At 34.4% G+C, this 21,615-nt stretch overlaps 1 protein-coding gene across 10 annotated transcripts in view; it reads right to left on the bottom strand.

Annotated features, from left to right (window-relative positions):
• Positions 1-1,589: 1,589 nt before the first annotated feature.
• The window catches only part of bru3 (CUGBP Elav-like family member bruno 3), an 854,644-nt gene continuing 834,618 nt past the window's right edge, over positions 1,590-21,615 (bottom strand). For 9 of the 10 annotated variants that reach the window (XM_072299190.1, XM_019042674.2, XM_072299189.1 and 6 more), the window contains 6 exons: positions 15,749-15,907; positions 14,925-15,032; positions 12,418-12,498; positions 9,686-9,859; positions 8,553-8,717; positions 1,590-6,816 (listed from right to left, as the gene is read on the bottom strand). In XM_072299190.1, the coding sequence (XP_072155291.1) occupies positions 8,590-8,717; positions 9,686-9,859; positions 12,418-12,498; positions 14,925-15,032; positions 15,749-15,907 (650 nt within the window). In that variant the 3' untranslated portion in view covers positions 1,590-6,816; positions 8,553-8,589. The remainder of the gene's footprint in view (positions 6,817-8,552; positions 8,718-9,685; positions 9,860-12,417; positions 12,499-14,924; positions 15,033-15,748; positions 15,908-21,615) is intronic. The other variant, XM_019042676.2, reaches the window with a different exon arrangement.

The raw sequence follows: 21,615 nt of genomic DNA, 5'->3' as shown, positions 1-21,615 counted from the left end.
GAGGCTTGGGCCAGAATGTAAGGCTTTAGTGTGCTCTTTAACTAATATGAAATACCATGGCCAGGAGAAAGACTATAGAAGATTTTCACATATAAATTTAACATTGCTGGCTTATATACAAAAATAATACTGCACAATACTGAAAGAAATAACAAGAGTGGAGGGAAATGAGGCTGATACACGCAATGAAAGGCACCAGATGTTTAAACGTGATCTAGTCATTATCGCTTGCAGAACTTAGCAGAAAAGCAAACTGAAAAGCAGAAGCTAAAAAATTGCATTCTGGTGAATATTCTAATATTCTTAGGTATTCACTCCAGGTGTCTTTGGATCGCAAGTTTTTTTTGTCCTTAATTAGCCATGGCACCTTCCCTCGGAAATCAGGCGATTGATAGCACGTTACACACCAATTTCTAATACAGTTATCTTTTTCAACTTCAGAAATTGCCTCTTTTCTGGGAGAATATGGGACTACGGCAACCACATACCGCACAGCACCAGGGAGCACTGGAAGGCAGCTTTTACGTATGTATCTTTCTCAACACAAGTGCTGGGCTTCCACAGAGTTTCGTTTAGTATATACTATCAAATACTCTTAATCTCTGGTTCATATTCATATACTCTAGTTCAGTCTATTGATTAATTATGATGGATACAAATGACTGTTAAGTATTGCTAAATTAGATGCTTGAGAGAGAAAAATTTAAAGTTTTGAAAGTACTCCAAGGAGTAAAACTACCACAACAGCAATCATACATTTCAAGATCTGTTTGATAGGATTAATTCAGGGTGGATCCCTTAGTTTACCCTGCGATTAAACAAAATAAATTATGAGAAATTCATAATAAAATGAACTAAATTTATAGTAAAGTCTATTTACATAAAAATTCTGAAATTAACAAGTATGTTCCAAGAATGAAAATTCTTGCAGTAAATGTGACTTTACCTAAGAAGCAGCGGCTACCTACAAAATATGTTTGAAAAGATTGATTAAGTACATTTTTTACAGCCATAAAAGAAAAGTTTGAGAAAAAGAGAAATGTATGTATGTACAAGTGAAGGTAAAGATTGACTGCTCAAATTTTAAAGCAACATACAAAAAGGAAAATGGTAAAATGATAATATAAATGATAAAATTTTACAGTTGATCGTGGAGGTTTACAGAGACCTCTGAGTTCATAGTCTGTAATTGTCATAATCTTACTGGGTTGAAGGAGACGCTCAAAAAAGAAAATATGCAAAAGATTTGTGCAAAAGCTTCCTGCGAATGGTCCAGTTTTTTTTTTTCAAGTAATGAATTTTTTGTGGAACTGAGACTGTCTATTTATCTGATTTTCTTCCCAGAAAAAGACATCGATAATAATTACAGCTTCCTTAATACGATTCAGCGAAAGAAAAAAAAAAGGCATTCTCACCAATGGCGCAACTCGTTCTTTGTCTCACTACATATACAATTCTGGGGCATCCAAAATACCCTCATCCCCTTGATGTACGTAAAATGCTCTGATTTTTTATGTTGTCACCTAATCGCTATGATCCTCACTGGGCCACCATAATACATGGGTCCCTAGGTTTGATTTGAGTTAAAGATCTTCCATTTTTTATTTTTTTTTTAAACTTGAATGCTTCTTCTTTACTAACTTTCCATTCATTTCCGTTTTTTATTTTCCACCTTCGATGCGATACAGTGTTACTGTTCTACTACAGAAAGTGGAGCAACAAGTTGCGACATGTACAACTGGTAATATTGGGAAGTCAGTAGCACCATTGAAAAAGTTCATTTTTCGTTTTATTAAATCAAATCGATGTAAAATGCACGAATCCCATTATGACTAGCAATTCTCAGACATGTGTACGTTGTTTTTGAAAAATAAATTCACTGAATGTTGAAATTCCAAAACTTCAAAAATTTATGGGTATTTGTTCCCTTTTCTTTCTACATACAACAGCAAGTAAGAAACATAAGTAACTAAAATTCCTCTAAGATGTTTGTTTGGGGAAGAAGTCTGTGAAAATGTAAACAAGACCGTGTGCTGGAATTCGCTTGATTAATTTTGAATCTAACCCAAATTTGAATGGTTAATTGCTTGAATATCAGCTACAATCATGCAGTTGAAAGAATCCGGGTTTTTTTTGGATTTTTTACTTTCATCATGCAACTTCAAAATTTTGGTACACTAACATGATTGTCATTTCAACGATAGCTGATAATAATGAAATTCTTTTTTGCAAAAATGATCGAGCATTTTGCTGAAAACATTGAAGTTGAAACATGCATTGGCACTATATTTCGTTTTTGACTAGTCAGGGGGAAGTGTTTCACTTCTATTGCACAAATCAACATCCTGAAAATCTGATGATTCAACACAAATCGAGGATGTTTCTTGACATGTATTACCTCTATTTTAGGGTAATTAAGGAGGCAATTTCAGACGAACTCTTGCAAAACAGAAGAGACGTTGGAACCTAAGTTCTATCAGGAAATCAATTTGGATGAAACGATAAAAATGTACAATATTGTTCATACAAATGATACTGACTACAGACCTCAGAAAAATAAACTAGGGTCAAAAAATGTACAAACTTTAAATAGAGGAAAACAAAACTCTTTTCGCACTAGGTAATCAAATATAATCAAATAACAAAATATCTAAACATTTTAACTTTGAACTTAATACAATCAATAAAATATATTCCACAAAATGTAAAAATATTCTCTATTCTTTTTTGTTTAGTTTTTTAATATTTAGTTATATTTTAATTCGCTTTTTTGCAATACCAAGCGACTTATCTAACTATAAATGCATGTATCAGTACCTTATTATACTAACAGTGAGCATTTTCAGCAGTCAGTTAGAATTATTAACAACTGAATCTCTAAATAACAAAATAAAAAACGCAATAAAGTGAATGATTGCTCACAAAAAAAGAGAAAAAAAGAGAGAGAAAAAATCATCATAAAAAATTACGCAATAGACAATAAGCTGATATATGATAGAAGAAATGCCTGTTACTATTGGCAAGATTTTGTTTTTACCCAAGAAGATGGGTTTCAGCTGCCACATCAAAGCCGTTTGACCCAGTTTTTTTCTCGGGAAAGGCTGTATTCACATGAAAATCGTCATCACTGATTCCTTTAAATACACTTTTAGCTATTCATGTCCGAAAAATTTTAATCATGGCTCACTGTTGGATGGAGCGTTTGAACTAGCAAGAAAACAGGGCTGTCGATGTAGATAAAAAGCAACTGTGTTTCTAAGATTTGATCTGGCATATCATTAACTGGCACTGTTAAAGTGAAATAATAAATAGCCTACTATAAATAAAATCTATGTATAAATCCTAATGAGATAACAGTTTTACAGAATCAAGCAATGAGCCATGGTGTCTGTTCCACAGTTGGACAGAATTTTATGATATTTTGGCAGACATGCTCGTCAAGCCATAAAAGGCTATTTTTTAATGTAACTAACTGAATTTGTACAATTAAAAAAATAAAAAAATGAACTGATAATGTACGAAAAAATAAGAGAATAAAAAATAAATATAATTGGTAACTTGAAAAACGGGGAAAAATGAAAAAAAGCAGGGTCAAATATGCAACTATCATGATACAAGTAGCAAGATAAAAATTGAAGCTCACTTACTTTAACTTATTAAATTATTAATTCGAACAAGTTATAGAATAAACAATAATGAGTAGTGAAGAAGCTTTTAACAATATTGTCCTGAACTTAATCATTCTTCAAATTGAAACATTCAGGTTGCAGAGTTCAAGTAGAAGTAAAAGTCTCCTGTGATTCATGCATTGAATATGCAGGAATATTTCTGGAAACTCAGTAAAATCTGAAAGGTACAACTCTCTTTGAGGTTATGAAGGCCAAAAAATGAAATCTTCATCCTTTGTTTGACAAACTACGATAAGTATCAAAAATCCATTTCAGATTTCCTCTCAAATTTTAGCCCATAGGAGTTCTCCTTTCTCCTGGAGACATTTCAGTGGGAGGAAAAATTTAACTGAAATTATTATCGAAAGACATCGATTTATCGAATTTGATATAATGTTTCAAACCAACATCCTGAGAGAGTATACATTACAAATATGTTAGAAATTTTAGAAAATAAAAGACTTAAAGAAAGACATTGCACTATCCTGGCCGAAACACCGATTAAAAATTTCATAGGGACGAAATCGTCACCAGAAACAAAAACCTAATTAAAACCCCACCCAGCTGCTTCTGTTGTGTTAAATAAAGTGGAACTACGTGAACAAACAAGGTATAATGTCTTTTCCTTCATCTAAAACCACCTGAGATTTATCAGAATAATTATTGAGGAGGAAAGACTTGAAGAGAAAAATCCTATGTGATAGGAAAGATTAGGCATAAGCAATTTCACTAATTGAATAAAAAAAGGTAGCAAAGGAGCACCAAAAGCAACCTTGCAATGAGAAAAATTTAGCTTTTGCACTCCGTATCAGGTGACAAAAAAAGGTAACACAAATAAACACGAAATGAATTGAAAAAATCCAACACTTGCCTTATGCCAGCGCTGACTCTTCTAATCCCAGTATCAAGATAAAGAAAGAACTGAATAATGCAGTTAATGCATGGACCAGGGAAAAAAAGTCACAGAAATATGAATACATAATTCCAAAAATATCACTTGAATGTTGTCTTACGAGCAGAGAGAGAAGCAAACCTTTCTCAATCTCGCTCTGAGTAATTCCAAGAACATGTAACAATTCATTTCTTTCCTTTCTTTACTCTATGGTTCTTTTTAAAGCATAGCGACAAAGGTTCGGATTACTTAAATAGTTATTTGGGGAGGTGAGATTAAACATTTCACCTGCACTTCAAAATAATGTAGCAGAAATAGTTGCGAAGATTTTATACTTCTGTCATTTTAACATTAACAAGTAGGCAATACATAAGCTCGTAATTACTGAAGTAAGTATATACACTTTCAGGAATAAACATTCAACTGCTGAAAAAAAATTACCTCCAAGTGCTCGTTTGCAAGAGCCTATAAACCTTTCAAAGATTGTGCAATTTTCTTCAAGATGGATGGAAGTGTAACATTAACATCTGCAATGCATAGCTTCAATTTTTCCTCATCTAGAGTTCTGATGTGCCTCCTCTATTCATATCTTTTTCACATGATCGGGAATGTAAAAGTTTACGTCAAGATGAGTTCCCTGGATCAAGAATTTTTTGAGAAGACACCTTATCTACCAATAAAAGACACCAAAAATGATCAATATCTAATTAAGTGAGCAAGGTAATAAAAATCCTGGGTTGCTTGTCAAATTGTGGTACAAGTCATTCAAACATTTGATAAATGATACATATGTGCTGTTTATGAGACCTATTCTTTGGATGCATTCATTTATATGAATGACTCAGATGAGAAAAATTGTAACTATGTAGCTTTTCTTGTGACATGTCAGAAAGTGGAAGGTAAGAAAATTTCTAGAGACTTTGTTTGATGATGAGTAAAAATTTGGAAAGAGTAAATAAAAATCACATTTAAAACTAGGAAATTATGTACAAATGTTTCAATGATAAAACACTTTTAGATAAGTTCAGGACTATATCATAATATGCACTCGTACTAAAATAACTATACACAGCTCGGGATAAAGGAATGAGTTTAGTACGATAGTTGGTTTGAATACCTTACAGGTCTTAATGTTATAGTTTTATTTTACAAGTAATTTCTCTAAATATAATTTCTTAAGGGAATAAAAATATGTTTTATTGACTAGAAATAGTTTTAAAAATTTGTAAAGTGGAAAGAATACTAAATTGATCTAAGTAAATAAATAATATTTTCAATTTTTAAAAATGCATCGACAGTACAAGTAAATTAATTGGCATGAAGGTCACATTATGATTAAATTTCTCCTAGAGCAGCAAGCTGTGATCAGGCTCGTATATTCAAACATTGAATAACGAACAGGCTTCCTTTTAACTTTGACTGAAAACACAGTTAGTAAAAATAAACTTTCAATTTTAAGAGATTTTTTCCAAGGAAACTCAACAGACGTTTGAGATAAAACGTTCATCAAACCATTTTGTGCGCATAATTGTCTTCAGATCAGAGGAACTTGCAAAAAAAAAGATATCGAATAAAAATAATAAAAACCAACAAAAAAACTAATAAAACAATAGGAGCAAGGTCGAGACTACTCTTATTTTTTTTAGAAATAGATTCTTATAAAAAGCAGATAAATAGGCAAATTTTGTAGAAATGTTATGATGGATAAGTTCAGTTTTACATGGAACACACATATTTTTCTTTATTACCTTTCACTATCGGGCTCTAAAATATAAAATTATTTCGATCAATACTCAAACTGAAAAGAGAAGAAAAGACACAACATTTTTTATGCAGAATTCAGAGCAAAGAAGTGTATGCAAATTCAAGACAAAGTCTAATGTTGCCCATTATTTCGATTAAACAAAAAAAAAAAAAAAAAAAAAAAAAAAATATTTTATCCCCTCCTTTTTAAAATAATTAAAATAACGATTCCATGTAAAGACAATTTTTGGCAAGATGATATTACAGTTTAAAAAGATTTGTAAATGCTAAAGACTAGATAAATGTCAAGTGAAATGACTAGAAACACTGACAGCCCACCCTGTCCTCCGTAAAAGTGGATTATTTAGGTTTTTTACCACTTCCGTTTGTTGGTCAGGAAAAAAGCTGCCATGGTTACTATTCCTAAGTTGATCTCCAGCCTGGGTGATGATGATCTGGTGAACTATGTACTATTCACCACTGTTTTCTTTCCATAATGTCATGAAGAGCCCACTGAAAGTAAAAAAAGAGTGATACCTAAAATAATCTTTCCAAAAGCAATTTCAACCTGATACTGTAAATCGCAGTCTTCAGTGTTCAGTATGAACACAGTTCAATCTCAAACTTCTCTGACTTTGGTTCACCACTCTGTATCTTGCTCGGTAAAATGGCACTGTCAATGGTGAAAATTCATGGCAGGTATGTTGCTAACCATTTACAATTTAAAATGATAGTGGAAAAAACGTTTGCTAAGTTCACTTAACGCCATTCGTCAAATTCACCTAAACATTTACCTTTGGCGCCTAAATATAAGAGGACTTAACCGAACATGATATCTCAAAAATTAATGAAGTCTGAACTTTTCCTTCTCCTCGCTTCTTACAAAAGTTCCAGCTACAACATCAGAAATTGAGGATGACTCCCAGAAACTAAGCGTGTTGGCTAACAGGCTCTTCAAATTTTAATAAATGGTTGACTAATGAGCCACTGGACAAGGTACAAATGTAAGCATTCTAATCTATGTTGCATCTTCAAAATTTCATGTAAACACAATTCAAGCGGTAAAAGTTACTTAAATTAACTCTGTACCAAGATGTCAAAGTTTTTGTTTAGCATTGGTGACAAAAAATTTGAATTTCCCACTCAGAAGAGGAACCAGAGTCTACATGAATCAAATCGCGCACTATGATGATTTTGGCATTGACTTTTTGATCAAGCTTTTTGTTCCTTCCCGCACCGTCTTGTCTGCAGTGTTAACAACGGACATCAGCTAAGTCAAAGTGCCGAAACAGAGGTTGCCATATTTTCATACCGCAGAGATCGTTGCTGTGACGTTTGGTGCGCGACTTAACTCAAGTGGATCATGGTTTTTATATGAGCGTAAAGTTTGAACTTATGCATCAAAAAACGTTGGCAACCTTGGAGAAGTTACATTCAATAATTTTCATTCAGCAATTCTACGTGAAGTTTTGATGAGAATACACATATCACATTGCTCAGGTTCGCACCTTGTGTAGTTGTCTTTTGTATATGGTATAATACGACACAAAGATACAGTAAAAAAAAAAAAAAAAATTGGCAAAAAAAATTTACGGATGTCTCATAGTCTTGAGGGTTTTCAGGAGATGTGTTTTACTCATTTAATAGTTCCTGGATACTTACTTAGGTAAGTGTTACAGGACCACTTGCCTAGTAGTCCTGCACCTGCAATCATTAATTAACACAAACTGAGGGATTTTGCCCAATTTGATTGTTCAATTAAAACATTTGGAGGATTTTATCATGAGACTCTTGGACAAATAATTTCGAAATGATCAAGCAGATTTGAAACACAAAATGAGACGTTCCAGAAATTTTCTGACCATGCAACAACAAAAAAATGAAAAAGGGCAATTCGTGTTAAGCATGAAAGTTGTTTGTTATTTCCAAAAACTGCAGCAATTTGTAACACAAGGGCAGAAAGAGAGGAACAGGACATCAGTCTGAAACCTTTAGGGAAAAGGCGTTTTTAACATCTTCAGGCTAGGAATTCTTTGCATAAATGGTTAACCGAGTGTACTGTGGATGTTTAAGACGTAATGCTTATAACTCTCCATTTCTGACTATTAGAGTAATATGAATATGTCAATTTGGATGTTGATTTTCACTTATGTGTGGAACAGTATTCTGCTGGATTACTTAAATTCTTGAATGAACGGTGCATTTTTTGATAGAATGTATAAAAATTCAGTGAATCTGATTTTACTTACTCTGATCAACTCTTCTATAACTGCGCAAAATATGAAATTAGTAAGGCCTGTTGGCATCTTTTGGACGTTTTAACTGGACCTTCAACCGTTTCATTCCGATTTGGAACCCGTTCATGGCTTGAATGGCAGCTTGAGCGCTTGTTGCGTTGTCAAACGACACAAAACCTTCAAAAATAAAGTTAACAAAGTCAATAAAATATCCTCTGTAGTATTTACATCGAAACCTAAAAATAATAAAATTTGCAAAAACACTTTCAGTGACAGAAAATAACTATCCTGAGACAAAAAAATGCAAACTTCAAAATCTGTTCGAAGAATCTGGTCAGGATGGAATCAGAGCCGTGTACAAGTTTTATTGGGACAAGACAAAATTCATGGTTCCATGAATCAGTCTTTTGACTATTCCTCAAAAGTTACAGTTGAATAAAATTGACACTTTTCAACTGTCTCTTCTGCCTTTCACTGTCTCCTTGGATTTGGTAAACGACTGGTTCCTTTAATATTTGATGCTCTCGATGTGGCTTTTTCTCGTAGTAACAATTTAAGTTTTTGACTTTTTGTTCCTTCATTCCTTGTTAGTTAGAATATTTTAAACCATTTTAAAAATTTAAACAAAAATGGTTGACAGACTTTTTGAAATTTATGATCCTCATGCATTTGTTTCTAGTTTTAGTCTTAATTGGTTTCCTGCATTTTTAATTTTATTCGTAGGTATTACAGAATTTTAGTTTCCTACTTCAATACTTTTATATTTATGCACTAAGGTGTCCATATTTTCTCTATTGAGTATAGTATTAGTGCTGATTACAATTGATAAGCCCCAGAATTACCAATGAAGAAGGAAAAAAAAGATAAATAGATTAGATTCTACCGACAGTAACTAATCTTGTTCTTGAGCTGCTTGCTGAATCTTGGCTATCGGTAAAACTCAATGAAGGAAATCTATACAAAACAGGTGTCCAAAAAGAGGAGGGGGATTTTTACAGTGTTTGAGCATTACAGGAGCGTAGGACTGGCTTCTTTTTCTCTCACACATAATTTTAATCATTAGGGAACATGAAGACAAAAAAAGGAGCTTTGCTTTGATAGGACCTGAAAGACTAGACCATTGAATAGAAAACAGTTCTACTCACCAAAACATTTACTTTGATTTGTGGCTCTATCAATAAATACTTTAGAACTAATGACATTTCCAAAAGGCAGGAACATTTGCATTAATTCAGCATCACCGAATTCCTGAGGTAGATGATATATAAATAAATTGCATCCTTCTGGGCCAGAAATTGAACAACCTGGGAAACAGCACACTGAAAAAAATCAGGAAAACCATCTTACTTGTGCCAGGAAAGCGGCTGAGCAGTGTTCAAAACAATACAATTCCATAAATGATTATCAACAATGACCTTAGTGATTCATTTTTGAACATGATGTAAAATATTTTTACATAAAAACCAAAATTTTAGTTCTTTGAAAGAAAAACTAAGTACTTATGTTCACTTGCACTTAATTAGACTAGGCGACTCAATATTAAACTATACAAAGAAAGAAAAAGAAAGTTGATCTTGGTCTTCTATTCTTAAGGCAGTATTCAGAGTCGCTCTTTAAACAGCTACTCTCCATAGGAGACCCTTTCTGGTTTACACTGTGATTGACGGAGGTCTAAGGAAATCCTTGACATAGCATTATATAGAGGACAATTATGACGAATCTCAAGTAAAATTCAATTTTAGAAATAGACCGTTGCAAGGATTTACAATGATTTGCTACTGGAAAAAATAAAAAAAATGTAACAGAAAAAATGTTGCAGATTTTAAAAATTTTAAGGTAAGTTAAGTTTGTAGGTACCGTAAAGTTTGTTAAAATTGTAGATTTTTTTTCCAAATGCATTATTTTTTCTAGTGGTAAATCATTGCATTTCCTTGCAAAGGATTTTCTCCCGAAGATATAGTGTTGGATTTGACTCAAGGTTTGTTGAAGTGATCCTTCTCATGGTGCGATGTTAAAGTGATGTGATAAGTGTTAAGTGATGTGTGGTTCCTTAAACCTCCGTCAATCACAAAGCAAACCCAATGGCCGTATGCCTGCCAAACGGGACTATGTGCATTATGACGTGAGCCCTGTTATGCATATATTCTTATGGGTATCAGGGCTCATATCTTAATGCACATAGTTCCGTTTGGCAGAAATACTTCCAAATGGGGCTTCCTAGGTTCTTCAAGTGTTCTTGCCATTCATTAAACCATAGTGTGGTCTGTCATTATGCTTGGATCGCAAATTCTTTGGTGCAGTTACTCGGTGCTGGTGATGGTACACTCGCATATGAATAATGGGTGGACTAGGTCAGACCATTTTACAAAACCCAAGTGAATAAAACAGGTTTACAGTGAGGCTCACCAGGTACAGTTTCCTTTTGATGCAACCTATTTTCTTTTAGTTACTATATGTATTTATTCCAGAAAATCTGCTGGGTCTAAGTATATCATTGTGTCATTATGGATTTTGATAAATGAAAATTGAACTCTCCTGTGTTGATTAAAAGCCATATAAGTATGCCACAACCAAATGAAACACACGTGGTAACAGATAAAAATCAAAAAGGAGACATTTAGAAACACAAACGAGAAGCATACCGCCTACGGAGACGAAATAAATAAATAAATAAATAAATAAGTAAAAAAAAGACGGTACAAAAAGATTCAAAAATAAAGTTTTTGGTACACCATTCAAATGGCTTAACAGAGATAGGACAGATATGAAAGTTAACAGACAAAAGAGGTGCAGAAAATATGGAAACCAACATTTCCTTCGAAGCCCCTTGCCAAAACTTCAACTTTCAAGTTGGATCTTTTGGGGTAGAATTTTGAACCAAATTTTGAATTTTTGAGAAATTAATTCGCTTCAAAATCGTATGGTCAGACACTGATATTTCCCAAATATATACAACTTTTTCGTTTTTTAAATTTTATTTGCTTACATCGCCCTAAAATATGGAAGTTTAGACCCTCCCCCTTTTCCCTTAACTCACACCGTTCCTGAGGTCTAAATATCACCCTACCTGGAATGATATCAAGCGTTACTAAGAATCCTCATTTTCCCTCTTACAAAATTGCACAGTTGTCTAGTTGTCTATATTCATATAAGAACTATCCAAAATTTCCGTACTTTCCTTTTTTTCTTTATGTGTTTCCAAGGTCCATTCATAAAATATGCAACACTCCAGGAGGGTTTCAATGGGATAATTATTCAGTTTTGTTTGTACATGTTTAATAATACAGACCTACATAACAAAAGCGTTACGAGGGGGGGGGGGGGGGGTCAAAAAATCCAAAATTTAATGTTAAAAGCATGACTTGATTTAAAAACAACCTCAGAAGCTTAAAATTAGACATTTTCTGCACCCCTGACACAAAAATTTATAGTATGTTAATCATAGTTGATGGAACTTGTTTTTAAAAACGTAATTATAAGAAAACAAAAGTACAATGAACTAGTGCACAATAGTCCTGTCAAATTCCTTAGATGGATAAAAACTAGGAGACGATTTCAGGTGAAAAAAGTTGGAAGTTAAATTGAACGGCTTCGGTAAAAGCTAGCACTCAGTTGCTCTGAATGTTAAAGCATACATATTTGTCTTTTTCCTTTATCTTAATTCCTTATTTTCTACAGCAACCATCTGTGTGCAATGATTTTTTGGGGGTGCTATTCTTGTGTGGTTCCGTTTTTCATTGTATCAAATTTCTCGTTTGTTCAGGGAATTTTGAACCTATGTCTTATTACTGTAATAATAAGAGGTATAATGAACTGAAGAAATAAAAAGAGTGGTATCAGCAAATGAACAAGGCAAGTAAAATTTGATGGAAATTACCTTCTCTCTGAGAAGCAGACACTGTTGGTAATGGTTGGGCAATCGCCTGAGGATACTGACTGTAGACCGCTGAGTATGCCGCTACATGAGGAGAAATAGTAAAAAAAAAAAAACGGCAACATTCAGAATTTAGGACATCAAGACGAACAACCAGATTTTTCAACAGTTACTTGCAAAAATTAAGTAGGAGTTTAGTCAAGAAGAATGAAGGAAACAGGTAAGCTTCTCAGCTTCGTAGGGACACTATAGATGGATATTGAATCCTAAAATTTTCGCTGTAAAGCATTGTTGCTAGATTGTGCTAAAAATTCAGCACATTTATCCATTTTACTCAATGTTAAATATCCTGATCTTTCCACACAATCTGGCAACCTGACTATAAAGTGTAATATGTGATTTGAGAATTACTTTTTTTTTTATTTGTGACAGAGGTAAGAGGTACGTGTTTTGAAACAAGTTTTTAATTAAGGACTTCAGAGGTTACTTCATGATAGAAATGACGAAAGGCTGATTCTAAAAAGTAATTTTGTATTTGTCACAGGAGAAAAAAAGGAGAGTAAAAGCCTGCTAGAAGTAGCAATTTTTTTAACAATTACTTTGAATGATTTTTATGATAGGTACAAATCTAATTCTAGGATTTTGAAAATGAAAAAAGCAAAAATACTGGTGTGTGGGGGATTCAAAATACTTCACTATATCACTCACTTAATTGGCCAAAATTAGATTTTAAAAACATTTTCTGTCGTTGCTGATGTTTTCATACATTTTCGCTGTTTGAAGTGTGACATCAATCAAAAAAGTTACATCAACGAGGGACTAGTTCACTCTTACTTTACATTTTAATTACTTAGAGCTCCTGTTTCCATCTTCATCTTTCTATGCAGATTCTTCGGATTGATCATTTCATCTTTTGATGACAGAAAAATACAGAATGTAATAATAATATTTAGATGAAATGATCCATGTATCTATCGGCTATTGCCAAAGTACACTGAAAACATATAAACTACGTACTGTTTGTAGTATCTCCTGTTCATAAGAACGTGTACCATTTCACACAGAAATCTTATACTTAAGACATATAATGTGCACCACTGAAAAATACTGCCAGTGTGAAGTTATACCATGCCAACTGTGCAACTGAACAACATGTTAAATTTTTAGGTGATATACATATCAATGGATGTAACTGGGTGTTTAAAATACTAAAACACGGAAATGCTGATTTATTTTCAACTGTTGGAAGGATTTTAAAAAATCTTTACTGCAAAAGGGAAAGGAGCCTAAGTACCAAAACAAGTGGGAAATCAAAGGAGAAAAGAGCCATTTGCCACAATTTGAATCACAGAATTTTTCCTAAATCTACTTACTTTAAAAAATTAAGCATAAAACTTGTTCGCAACAGAAATATTGCAAAAATCAACTCCTCCGTTTGTGTAACAGTTGGTATTTAAAATTAAAATGCGTCCAATGCAATTTTACAGACCGATGATTTTTTCTGTATTTTTCCATTCAACGCATTGTAATCCTAGAAATTGATACTTGGCCTGGGCATTGCTTTCAGAAATAATTTATGTATGAATACAACTGATCAAGTCTTGGGTATTGAAGGCATCGTTTGAAGCAATGAATCATTGAGACCTTCATCGGATATTTAAGTTAAGGTTTCAAAGTAGGTTCGCTGTGATGCAAAGTAAACGAGTTCCTGGATTACTCAATTATGCTATCTTTTGAGTTGCTTAAGGCAAGAGGAACTTTATCTCCTTTTTTTCATCATTTATTTATTTTAGTGATGGCAAATTTTGCCTGGAGAAGGATATCATTTTAGCTGTAAAATATTGGAAAATTTGGACAAATTTTATTCAGAGCTATGTTGGACTTTTTGTGCGACAAAAAAATTTAAACAGTAGATATGAAAACTCTTTCATAGGCAGATGAAAAAAATCCATCCTTAGGGGGCTAGTATTATGCATCAATCCATCCTTTTTTTCCTACCTGTGCTCACATGGGTAAAATTTAGGGGCTGATGTGAGGTGAAAAAAAATTAAAATTAGAAAGAGGAGGGGAGGATTTTAAGAGGAACAAGGGACTTGGTAAAAAAAGAAGGTATACCAAAGTTTGGATTTGAGAATAAATTGTACTAAAGTATTTCTACTCTTTTTCTATTGATACATAGCTTTGATTTCATTAGCGTGCACCTTGTATTGCCATTGAAAGTGTACAAATAAATATCGTTGGTATAAACTTAAATGAGCTGAAAACTTGGGCTTGATACCTTTTAAATATTTACTCCAGAATAGTCCCTCTGATGGGTTGTTTTTTCGGTTCTTTCATTTTGCTAATCAAAATTTGAATAGAGACATCAAGACCAGCATCAACAAAACATCAAACGTTCAAAAATTGGGAGAAAACGAAGTTTTTTTGAGACAGAAATACACAAAGCAAGCACAAAAAAAATTGGCAAGTCTAAAAGTTGGAGTGATAGAAAGACTTGAAGAGACACTTACGAACACTAGGGTAGGCAGCAGGCTGGATTCCTGTGAAGGCAGCATGCTGAAGTGCAGCTGTATCCCCATTCGTCAACCCTGCAGTCGGTATAGAGAGGTGAAGGGCATCTAAAAATATAAAAAATATATTATATTTTACAAGTTTGTCATTTCCACTTGCTGAGATTCAATGAGAGCCCCTTGGTGATGTATGAGCTTCTTGGTATAATAATCAATTATTTATAATCCATCTCAAAAATCTCGGGATAGAGTAACAGTAAAATGGACTTCGAATTTGCTGAAAATTAGTAGCTTTGTAAGATTTTTAGATCTCATAATTACAAAAACCACACTACCTCAAGGGTGCCGTAATGAGATGCATCCAAACGGTTATCAAATCGTTCACCAGTGAATAAAAGGTGAAACTCCCTGATTTTACTTAGCCATTAGAGATCTTTATGATCTTCAGATAATTTTGCCATGTTCTGATTTCATGTTTTATTCAATGCAGAAAATGCATCGAGAGGTCAGATTTCAGCACTTAAAAATGAGAAGAGCTGGTTTGATATAGCATCTAAAAAATCAGTGAGGCCATAAGTCTCCTTGTTCCTTGTAAAAACATTGCTAGTTAAAATCTTAAAGGTTTTCAAAATGGTACAAATGACTTAAGTACATTTAACCAAACCAAAACTTGCCAAAAATTACTCCCGTAACAAATGGCTCCTAAAATTTTGTGGTAGGTAAAGTTCGGAGCACTTTTTTAAGTTATGCTACACATAATAACAGAAATTTAATGTTATGATAAATTTAAAAATTGATGTATGACAAATTTTATTAGAACTTACGAGCCGGGTATGTTTGAGGTAAACCATTTGTATAAACAGATTCGGTCGCTGCGGTAGGTGTCCCATTTGGCGTTTGTGCAGTGATGCCAAAATTAGGGATTGTCGGTGATGGCAAACTGGGAAGAGTTCCATTGACAGCTTGTGCTCCACCAGTTGCAACTGTTGAAAACACATTATAGGTGAGTAACAAATCTAATGAGAATTCTAATCAAATTTTTTTTTTTTTTTTTTCAAGAATAGTTTTAGCTGAAAAACTGAGGAAGATGAATCAGCAAGTCTAATCACTAAAATTTAACCCCTTCATTAGAGGATAAAATAAACTCGCACACGGCTCTTGAACTAAGTAAGTAATGCTTCCAGAAAAGTGTCCCTGCGGTGCAAGGCAGAAGAGTTTACACACTATTAGAGTCAATGTGCAATTGCGCACTGTTAGAGTGCATCAGAGGATCAGCTATCTTGTCTTGTGGAGCTAAAAAATCTGCGTAAGGATGCCAAACTGTGTGCCAAACCGAGTGTATGATCTTGCTCAAAATGGACTGTGTACTAATAGCTCCCTTGCACCTATGAATGTATAATCCTGAAAAGTTAACTTTCTAGACATATCTCGGCGAATCATCAAGGCACTACATTTGCATGAATAAGAGATCATTCTGCAATGCCTATTTGAAAGTTAAATGACCTTTAAATAAGAAAATATTTTCCTTTAAAACCAACTACCTAAGTCGTCTTTAGGTATTAGGGGAACCAATTCATAAGAAAATACACTACAAATTCTTTAAGGCTCAAATTCCATTGGCAAACTGTCAGCTTTGTTCCATCCAGCAATGCATTTTATCATGATCTTGAGTAGCCCAAAATAAGAAGCTTCAAAACCTTAAAATATCTAAATACTTACATCATCTAGAGCACTGGATTCCCGCATCAATCTTAATTTTACAATCTAACTATATGTGTAGCCGACACTGAACGTGTATAGAGCCCAATTTGAGTTTGTTTACTACTTGATGTCTGTACCCGTAATGCAAGTGGGATGTAAATACTACAGCCAGATACATACCAGCATGATTATGAGGGAAGAAACTAAACTACATTTGATCGATGTTGGCTTATCTAAACTTCACACTCGAAAACGTAACCATTAAAAACAACGACAAATTCTGTCCTTCGGATGTTTGTTGAAATTTAAATGAAAATATAACAGACTTATCACCCTTCCTGGATACGTTACTCGAAATTTAACACATTATTTGAGTCATTAAAGAACTCTGCGTCGAATAAATCAGTATATCACGAAAAGGTAGGAAAAAACGTTCGACGTTGGATTCGATTGTTTACAGTCTGGGGCATGTGCGGGCTGCGCATGCGCCATGAGCGCTGCAGTTTATGAATGAACCGTTCAAAACGCGATGGACCAATGAGATAACAAGAATCCATCATCGTCAGAGGTCATCGAACTCATCTTACTCATCGTAGTACTAGTCGTAGTATTTTGTAGTAAGTGTTGCCAGATCGAATGAGTAAACAAGTTGGTTTTTGCAATCGCTAGCGATAGCAATATTCGTCATGGGAACTTTTGCTTCTGGGATATGAAAATTTTAAGGTACAGTTCGTTTGTAGTATCTTCAGAATTGAAGGGGCTATGTAATTTTGTGTCGACATCTCTTTTTTAACATTTTTAATTTTTTTTCTTTGCATACAAGAAAGCTGTTATTTACCAATTATTTATTTTCGTTGGATTATGTATGGTTTTTGGAAGTTAACGCATTTAACTTTCAGTTTCGTTTTTTCGGCGTAAAGTATGATATTTTTACTCTACGCATATGCCCGAATACGCATCATAACGACGGTGAAACTACCAAACCACGTATCTCGTTTGCGGTGTTTAAAAATCTCCGCTCACATTTTATTTTTTTGAAGTAGACCAAATCAATATCATTCCTTGAAATTTTCACAGAATTTTCTCCGCACGAAGAGGAAAAATCACGGAAATTTTCAAGACTGGACGTTAAGTAGCTTTTCATTTAAAAAATAAAGTATGACAGGAAGTCTGCGACGTCGCAAACCGAGATACGTGGTTTGGTAGTTTCACCGTCGATAAGTGACCTATGTGCTTCCTAAGTTGCCATTTTTTTCATTCAAATAGATGTAACCGAAATGTTAGATGTGTACTACCTATACTACTTTCATGTCATTGCTTTATTTATTTATTTATTTACTTTTTGCGTAGGTATAAATTGTTATTTTTTGCTGAGTTTTGGAGAAAATATTGCTTTAAGAACGTGGAATGTAAATTAGTTTTATTGAAAAAAGAAAATACCATCATTAATTTGGGCGAACAGAGAAAATATACATCAATATTTGGGTCAACATCTCCCTGATTATGTAAAGGATGAATATATTAGTATTTCTGTATCAAAAAACTTAGCTTTTGTCTTCAGAGACACAATGATTCTAGTCCCAGTCAATTTGTTTTATTGAAAAAACAAAAAAACAAAAAATAAATAAAAAAAAAACAACTGAAATGTTAGACATACTATTTTCATGTCTTTCTATTTGTATCAATAGGTACTTTTTGCTTAACTTACGAACGTTGAATGCAAATTAACTTTATTGAAAAAAGAAAATAACGTCATTAATTTGGGGGAACATGTGGCTGATTATATGAAGAAGGTATATTCCAGTATTTTTGTTTAACATATTAACTCACGAGAAAATGTTCGTACATTTATCATCTACTATTAATTATTTTTTGATGATTAGTCTAAAACATTCAATACAACCATTAAAAAGTAGTTCCCATCGTCGGGTATCGAACTCCCGATCGCCGGGTGCCCGCACCGAATCAAAAATACGAGGCGGTTTAGTCAACTAGGCTATAATGGGTCCACGTGGACGAGAGTAAAAATAGCATACAAAAGACTCGGGCAATGGGCGGGACTTATCACAAGAGACCTTGACTGCTTTTGGGATGATATGAAGCGCATTGCTGTTTTGCTGTAGGAGCCATGGTTCGCACTGTTTTAATGCGTCTCGAGGTTCATGCCAGCACGCATTCCGATCGCGGCAGTTGAGCTAAGGCAATATTTGCGTATCCATGAATTAAATCAATCAATCGAGCTCTGATTTTGACTTCTTTATCCGTAACGAGTCCTCCAGAACAATTTTCCACCTTGTACGATGGTTATTATTTCTTTACTTCTATTTTTCAAATTTGAGGTGGGATAATGGCGGCTTCTCAAGAACACCGAGGTAGGCGATCTTTTGCACCAACGAACAGAAAACTGATGGCGAAAAATAACCAATCAGAACCTCCCAAAAAAAAGAATTTGCCTAAAAACGGAACTTCGTGGTTCTGCGCAGATTTACCAGTCAGACACGACATCTCAAGATGGAAAAAAACTCGCTGAAAGCGAATTTTAGCAATCAACACAACTTGACGTAGAGACATGATTGGCTAAAAAATACAACGGTTTTTGATACATCGGAAAATCAACCAAAAATCGGAGACTGGGCGAAACGCTCAAGGTCGCAGAGGTATAGGGAATCTCATAGCGAAAGCAACGGAACGATTCTAATATCATGGGGAACTCCGTTCCCATGACAATAACGAAAAGCCGCGAGACATGCAAGAATGTACGAGATTTCGGTAGGAATTTTGAAATTGCTCATCATGCGCGCTCGATTAGCACGAAAACGAACTAACGTTCCTTACATATCTATTCTGAAAGGTACCAAAGAGTGTTTTCCGTCGCAATATGAAAAGGAGTTTATTAAAAATTGGCAAATAGGTCCCAAGCGTGGCTTTCGACTATTTTTTACTGTGTTCTTCAGACATGTCTCTCTTCGAAATTTCGAAGGCTTAATGAATTTCTTTCCGCGCAGCAGCGTTGCCAAGTGTAAAACTGTAAAATTCCATATTAATCGAATGAATAAAGATTTGGGAGTGAGGTTTGCGCGAAGATTCTCCTAAAAATACGTTCTTTTCTAATCCGTCACAAGATTGGAGGTTTTAGTGATTTGAGTTTGCAGTGTTGCCGTTTTTAATATTTTTTCGTGATTGATTTTTTTGAAAGTCAAATGCCGCTTTTCAAAACCAAAAGGAAAAACCGTTCATTGTGTAGACCGTATATTCCCTTACACGCAGTGATGTTCTATCTTTAAAAAACCTGGGCGAGAGCTATGAGCATTTAAAGATTACGCTCCGCGCGCGTTGACAGCAGTCTGGCTTGGCGCACGCGCCGCACACTGCTTTGACATCCTGAGCCCCCCCCCCCCCCCCTATGCTGAGCCCCCCCAATTCTGAGCCCGCCCCCCCCCCCCCAAAAAAAAAAAAACTGTCTTATTTCCGCTTGTGCATGGTACAGGTTGCCCTACTATAAGTGTGCGGCAGATTCCAACAAGTTAAAATGGAATATCAATATTGACGTTACAACTCGCAAAAATTGTCCAATCTGTGTAAAAAGGAATGTCGTTGAAAATTTTGATTTTAGTGAACATTTAGCGGTTTCGATGAGCCTTCGAAATCTTTAAAGGAAGGGTATCGATAAGGGCCTTTTTTGGCCCCCTCCTAGAATCTGGAAATTTATGCGGATTTTCCAAATTCACTCAATGTAGTTTACGAAAATAATCATGATTTAGCCCTTAGGCCACTGGATACGTGTTAAACGGTTGCCTAAATATAGATCTGCAGGCGTATTTTAGCGAAAATTCGTGTTTTTCTATCACTCCGAGGCTTTTTTTGACACCGAGCGCATCGTCTAATTAATATGAACTTTTGATATGTTATAAAGGAGGCTTTAGGACACATTTTAACCCTGGTTTGGTTTTAGTTAGATGATGCGCTCATAGTTTAAAAAAAACTTTTTACAAAAATCGACGTTCAAGGGACATCCGCAAAAATCACAGGGAACACGTCTCTCCAACTGTATGCACGCTACTTATATTATCGAGGGCAGTTATCAAGTCTTGTTAAACCCTTACAAGGAGATTTTCTTTAATTGTAGCCAAAAAAAAAACTAACGACGTAATTCCCTAAGATTTTTGCGGATGTCCCTTAAACGTCGATTTTTGTAAAAAGTTTTATTTAACTATGAGCGCATCTAACTAAAACCAAACCAGGGTTAAAATGTGTCCTAAAGCCTCCTTAATAACATATCATTGAGAAAACTTCAGTCGTCTGTGGAGAAATCAAAATAAAAATTTAAAAAAATAATAATAATTATCATTAAAAAAAACCGCACAATTTTATAAAATTTTCTCGAGCTAGGTATACCTAAACAACTTTTTCGAAACTGAGTACCTAATGAAGTGAGTTCCTTGCTGCGTTGATCCTTGAGTTGTATAAGAGTTGAGAGAGGACATTACACATTTTTCGTTATTTTTAGTCTCATTCTCTCCCAAAACCTGAAACGCTTCACATTTTTTTTTCTTTAATCTTTTTTTAAATTAATTGCAGTATACTCCTGTATACTCCTGTATACTCTTGCATGTATACTCTTTTTTTTCCGAACTAAACGTTTCTGATATGATGATTTTCTCGCTGGCGATCGTGAAGTTTTGGTTTTATTGTGAGGGGTGTAAACCTGGATCCATGTTTGAAATAGTGTCCACCGAAAAGTTTACCCGCGGACGCGAGAGCGGAGGAAATTGAAAGGTTTACGGCTCCCCGTCCGACTTTTAAGCCCTAATTTATGTTTGAATTGGCGGAATACGAAGGGAAAACTAAGACCTCTTAAAGCGAGTCTTTGATATGCGCCACCAAACACAAAAGAAGCAAAACTTAACTCGTAAAGATAAATAAACAGAGACAAAGAGGGCAAAGAGAGAGAAAAAGAGTATGAGGAGAGAAAGAGTAATGAAGGGTGAAG

This window comes from Bemisia tabaci, chromosome 4 (genome assembly GCF_918797505.1).
Source record: "Bemisia tabaci chromosome 4, PGI_BMITA_v3".
NCBI lineage: Eukaryota > Metazoa > Arthropoda > Insecta > Hemiptera > Aleyrodidae > Bemisia > Bemisia tabaci.
This window is presented reverse-complemented; position numbering and strand designations above follow the sequence as displayed.